Source organism: Limulus polyphemus, unplaced genomic scaffold (assembly GCF_000517525.1).
Source record: "Limulus polyphemus unplaced genomic scaffold, Limulus_polyphemus-2.1.2 Scaffold264, whole genome shotgun sequence".
Lineage (NCBI taxonomy): Eukaryota > Metazoa > Arthropoda > Merostomata > Xiphosura > Limulidae > Limulus > Limulus polyphemus.
Genome location: NW_013665874.1, coordinates 16,270 through 22,596, shown reverse-complemented (window position 1 = coordinate 22,596; position 6,327 = coordinate 16,270). Strand labels below are relative to the sequence as shown.

The 6,327-nt window shown below is 30.6% G+C and overlaps 1 protein-coding gene across 1 annotated transcript in view; it reads left to right on the top strand.

The window, feature by feature from the left end:
* LOC106456850 (peptidyl-prolyl cis-trans isomerase NIMA-interacting 4-like) overlaps window positions 1-6,118 on the top strand; it is a 7,897-nt gene extending 1,779 nt beyond the window's left edge. Inside the window, exons 2-3 of the mRNA XM_013916221.2 lie at window positions 4,289-4,408; window positions 5,860-6,118. Coding sequence (XP_013771675.1) covers window positions 4,289-4,408; window positions 5,860-6,018 — 279 coding nt within the window. The 3' untranslated portion in view covers window positions 6,019-6,118. The remainder of the gene's footprint in view (window positions 1-4,288; window positions 4,409-5,859) is intronic.
* Window positions 6,119-6,327: the final 209 nt, after the last annotated feature.

The window sequence follows — 6,327 nt, the reverse complement described above, 5'->3', positions numbered from 1 at the left end:
CTTTGTCAGTCTTTGTACTCATGATTAACTATAAAGCACTATAGATAACAGCAAATGAACCAGTGAAGCATCTATCACTGTGTTAAATATATTCATTCTGCTTCTGGTAAAATTTATTAGAGGAGAGAAAGAAAGTTTAAAATGTAAAAAAGTATGGGAGAAATTGCAGAAGTCAAGTTCTGGTTATTTGGTCGGGACTTGAATCCTGATACATTATGTCAGTTTGTTATTCAAAAATGTGACATCACAATATCAGCATATGCACTTTCTGGTTGGCATGATGTCATAATATTGGTGTGCTTGCTAGTTGTCAAAAAGGCATTAGCCCATTTGTATCTTTTCTATTAGACTATCACACACTTATTAAATTTATTGTATCAACTAGAGCATGTATCATCAAATTATATTTTCATAAATTGGTCATGGAACATATCTCAGATTATTTTATTGGATTTCCAACTTCAAGTGTGAGGGCCTAAAGTGACTGCCTAGTTTACTTCACCCTAAGGCCTGCTGTGTTTATTAGAACTCTCACAAGCTAATTAGCTCATACTTACAATTTGAAAATGCTGCACCCAGATTTTTACAAACAAACTTCCAATGTCTAAATCAGCAGTATAACCTTAACACGAGAAGTTAGGAAAAAAAAACAGAAAGAAAAACACCTAATATAAAAACTTATCACAAAATATACTTAGTAATACGACGCTTTCAAACATTGATTAATTATAACACTTATAAGCTCTAACAAAGTTTAAAGCAGTATCCAGTCTAAAACCTGGTTTTAAATTTTTCAGTTAAGTTCTATTTGCCAGCAGATGATGTGATAACAATCCAATTTAGGATTATTATTGGCTACCAACAAAACAACTTATCAACTTATTTACATAGATTAACAGACTGATTTATATATGCCTGTATATATTGTTACTGTGACAAAGACCTAAGCACCACCCAGTCATTTGGTCTCAGTATAAAAGTAATGCTACAGTTAATTGTAATTTGGTGTTAGCTTGCATCATGTAATAAAAAAACTCAAGAATCAGCTCAACTAAATGACAAGAGAAAATATGCAAAATGAAGGATTACCACCTGATAATGACACATATTGTAATTGTAAGAACTTACAAGTTAAATAAAAAAAATAATAGGTTCTATGCCAACCATACTACATTTGCTTTATCCAATGCTGAAAAGGCCTTTTGCCCAATACCAGGGCTTGTCAGGCTGACTGGGGTACAACAGACATGTAATGGTCTTGATGCTATTTATATCACAAATTTTTATAAACAGTGACTGCTATTTCATAGAACTATATAATTTAATGGACTACCTTGAAAAACAATTACATTGATTAGTGTCACATAAGCTAATGAATTAAGAAAAATTATGATTAAATTCATTAATCAAAATTAGTGTTTTTGATTATGACTGTTTTCATTTATTCCAACAAGCAATTAATTATCACAAAAATAATCAATTAATCAAAATTAGGGTTTCTCATTATTACATTTTTGAGTATTCCAAGTAACCAGCTTTGGTGATCTGGGGGGCGGGGGCTGGCTGGCTCATGATTTGAGGGTTTGGGGTTTGATTCCCATTGTCTTCGAACTTGCTCACCTTGTTTCTGTTATTGTAAAAGTACTAAGGCTATTTGCCACAGTCACTAATTTTCAACTGCTGACTCTAGAGGGAAGGTCTGGCAGCACACGCTGCCATTGTTTTATTTTTTTTCAACTGCTGATTAGAGGGAAAGCAAATGGCTGGCAGCACTTGTCATCAACACGTTTTTTTATTGCTTGCTTGTTTGTACATAACATGGTTTCAAAAACATTGTACTAATTTATTAATTGAGTGTAGTCAATTAATAAAGCCATTCATTACTTGATTTGTAAATAATCCGATTTCAAGCTCGGTCGTAATGCAATTTACTGTCACGTTGTAGAATATATCACACATTGAAAGAGACCAGTTCCAGCTCTAATTATAATTTTGTATTCCTTAAACTCGTGCATCAGAATAATCATGTGTAAGGTCAAGTGATAGCTTGACCTTTATAATTGCAAAATTACAATCATATTACAGTCATCCAACAAGGCAGTGGGCAAGAGTATGATGTATAAGACTTAAGAAGGTCATGATAGTGTATCTCATCTAAAGGTATGTCACTATTTTTGTCACTGGTTGTTCAGAGTTGTTTGTCATCATTCTATCAGAAGTGCTAACTGAATTGTGAAATGTATTCTATTAGGCATGTCTATCAGTTACTGGTTACTGACAAAGAAAAACATGATCATTAGACTAGTTTATGAAGTGAAAATTAAAAAACTGGATTGTGACCCAGTTGACTGATTCATTCAAAAACTATCAGGACTCAACTATCTTCAGTTGTACTACACAAAAGACATTATAACAAGTGTCATGTGGCAGTTGAAAAACTAGTCCAGAGTGTACCTGAAACCTATTTATTAATCATCAAACCAATCTCATAATACCTAATTTCAACATTAATTGACAAGGACTTTTTCCAATATGATGTTGAAACAATCTGCAGTACTCATGTTGTATAGTGACTTCAGTCATACTGTTTTACTATTAAAATCACTGGATCTTAATCGAGGTTAGAATTTTTGGAATGTATTTAAATATTACATCATATTTTTCTCCATTTTCAGTCATCATGCCCAGAGCAATTGTTAGGTGATGCTGTATGTGAATTTTATGCTAAACTGGACAGCAGCTTTCATAACATACAGACAAGACAATATAGGACCATTTGGTCCTTCAAGTCTTTCCATATGCACCCAACCTTGAGAAAAGATAAAAAACTAAACCCGTGCCCTTTTTTCTCTTTTTAAGAAATTATGAATTCCCCTTTTAAGTTCATGTAATAGGACAATCTCCAATAATGCCAGTATCAATTCATTCATGAGCCAATCATTCTGTTGTAAAAATGAAACAGCTGTGAAACATGTTCTGTGCATACTATTGTGAATGAGCTTATATAGAAAAATTCATACTCAAGTATTTTGTAGAATTATTCCATTCTGAATCCAGTCTGTTATTGTAGGAAGAGGTGATTCAACCTAAGGGTTCTAATAAAGTGGCCAGTCAGTGTATAAGACTAATGAGATGTCATGCAGGAATTAACTTGGTAGTTTTAGTTTCCTTACAAAAGCAAATATATCAACATTTTAGGAAAACACAAAGACATGCTTACAATTTCATCTAGAGCTCAGATCTAGTGGAGATTTGATTCAGGTGCTTATAATTGTTGCACTGTAGTAATCTACTTTTGGGTGTTAGTTTTAATGATTGGCTGAAAAGGTTGGAAATTCCAACTTGAATATCAGAAGTACAATATGGAAGTTTAAGTTTTGGAAGCCTACTATAGGTTATTGTATTTAGCATAAGTATTTCTCTGTTAGAATTATAGACTTGTGGCAAAGTATGCTTGAGGATGTAATATATACTATTAAATTATTTTAAACTTTTATTAAATAGTACTAATTGCATTTAGATTTGACACTTTGATTATAAATGTGAATGAAATAGTGATCTTGAAAGGTTTACCAGTATATTAGCTTTCTGTTAGCTTTATTCTCCTTATGCCTGTCCATAAAAGTCACTGTAAAATAATATTGCAATATGCTTATCACAACCTAATGCCTTTTAAGTAGTCTCAGGTAATAACCTCAGCACAGAAACATGTTAGCTATATTCATTTAAAAACTTGTGAATACTTAAATTATAGTCTGTTTACTTTTGCCATCCTGGCCTGGATTATGTAGTGAAACATGAACTTGTAGTACTGCCATACTGAGAGTAAAGAATTTATCAGGTATGTTATCAAAATGCATCTAAAAAAATCATAACTTTTTAATATAAAATATGACTTAATAAGGTATGCTAAAGAAAACTGGTAGTTTCACTATAAAACTACTGAATGCAGTTAGATATTTAGAAGAATGAGAGTTTTCAAAAATTATTTATGTACTTATAGTTTTAGGGGTCATGTATTTTAATGTAAAGCTCATGAATCATTTTCATTGAACTGACTGTTAAATGCTTATTGGTAAAAGAAATAGTATAAATTGGAGGCTTAATTCTCTTGACTGAAATGTTTGTTACAAATATTATGTTTTATGAGTTATGAGAAGTTAATTGTTTATTAAAAAATATTTGTGTACGTTTTGCATTTTATTTTTTTATTTTATAGATTTTTTTAAATAAAATTTTATGATTTTTCACGTGTTAGATCCTTTTTTTTCCCATTATGAATTTACAGGTTCGCCACATACTTTGTGAAAAACAGTCAAAAATTTTAGAAGCTATGGAGAAAATTAAGTCTGGTAGGAAATTCAATGAAGTAGCTGCTGAGTATAGTGAAGACAAAGCTCGTCAAGGGGTGAGTTGACTCTCTAACCGTGTGCATTTTCCTTGTTCTTAAAACATTACCTTTTAACCTTAGAACTACCAGTGGGACTCATATGTACTCAACCTATTTTTGAAATACATTTGGACCACCTTTCTTGTTACAGAGATTACATAAACATTTGAACAAATATATCATCAATATTACAGTTAATTCCACTAATTACTTGTGAGGTTTATATTTATTTTGCATAGAAAATGAGTGAGTTTACCCAATTGTTTTGCTTGGTTCTTTATACTGATTGTTGTAACAAACAAAAACATAAAATTACCCAATATGATGCAACATGTGGACTCCACTGACAATGAATGCAATAAAAAGAAGTCTGTAATTTGATAGTTAACACTGTATCTAAATCATAATTAAATTAGTGCTTGGATAGGCTATTTTAACTATTTGGGGTATCAATCATTACAAAAGTAGTGTGGTTGTTGAATTAATTTGTCAAGAAGATATTTATTTAAACACATAGCATAATTTTATAAGTATATTATTATTTTAAGTGAGAAAAATGTTTTGGTAACGTGCTAATAAATATTCTGAAGTTCAAACTGGTAGTGGAAGGGTTAATTTAAACCTTCCCCATCATTGTGCTCTTTTAGATCAGTAAAAATTTTGTTGAATTCCTGGGAAAATTATTTAAACAGTGGTTGAATTTAATTTTTGTAATTTTGAAGTCCACCAGACTAATGACCTCTATCTAATTTTGAGTCTATAAAAGAGCAAAAATGAAAGAATAATATGAAGATGTATTTTTCCAATAGATAAATGTAAATTGTCTTCTTGAATGTTATAAATTTCAACATAACACAACATAAAAACAGTATAACTAATTATCAAAATTTGTTTACATGTACAATAGTCTTTCAGTAGATGAATTACATGAGAAAAAAAAGTAATAAATGTAATTAACCTTCATTTTAGTTTCAATGTTTCCAGTTATTACTTTTCAAACCCTGGTTTAAAAATAATACTGGTAGTCTGTCTGTAATGATGCTACAGTGTGTTAGTCACACTTACAACAGTACATGAGCATTGCCAATAGGAATAAAAAGATACTGTTCATTACTGTGGTAGAAATCTTATTATATAATTATAAAAGCATCACTAAACTAATACAGACATAATAAGAAAGAAAAACAGAGTGAGTTAGTTGATTTTTAATTAATTTTAGCACAGTATTCTTGGAAATATAAGGTTGGTCAATACATTTCTGAAACTAAATAACAGAAAACACCATCTATAAGAATTTAATGTTCTTCCCTGTATTGTATTCTAGAATATTATACTTATTAGTGAATGTCCTACATTATAAATCTTGACTGAAGGATTCTTATTAAATTTGATTTCTATTAAGTGTTTTAATTTTGTATAACTTTTTGGATTTAAGTGGAATTGAGTGCTTTTTTTCTTCTTCCTTTTAGGGAGATTTAGGTTGGATGAATAGAGGATCTATGGTTGGTCCATTTCAAGATGCTGCTTTTTCTCTTCCTGTCAGCACTCTTCAAAGTCCTGTCTATACTGATCCACCTGTTAAAACTAAGTTTGGATATCACATAATTATGGTGGAAGGCAAGAAATGACAAACAGTTTTCATTGCGTTTTTTGTACAATATTTCTTGTGTTATGAATATGTAAAAGTCTTATGCATAATATGTAATAAAGGGCTATGTGAACTGTTTAGTTTTTTTTTATTTATTTGATGAGAAGATCTAAGATTAAGATTGCTCAGCTTGGCACTATAATTTGTTCTTTATGTATTGTAGAAACAATAATAGCAATAACTTCTGATCAGAGTGAGCTGTGTACTTAGAGTAAGACTAATAATCAACCTGGCCATCAGTATAACTAATTAAGTATATTTTTCTTACATATATACTTATAAAGCTTAA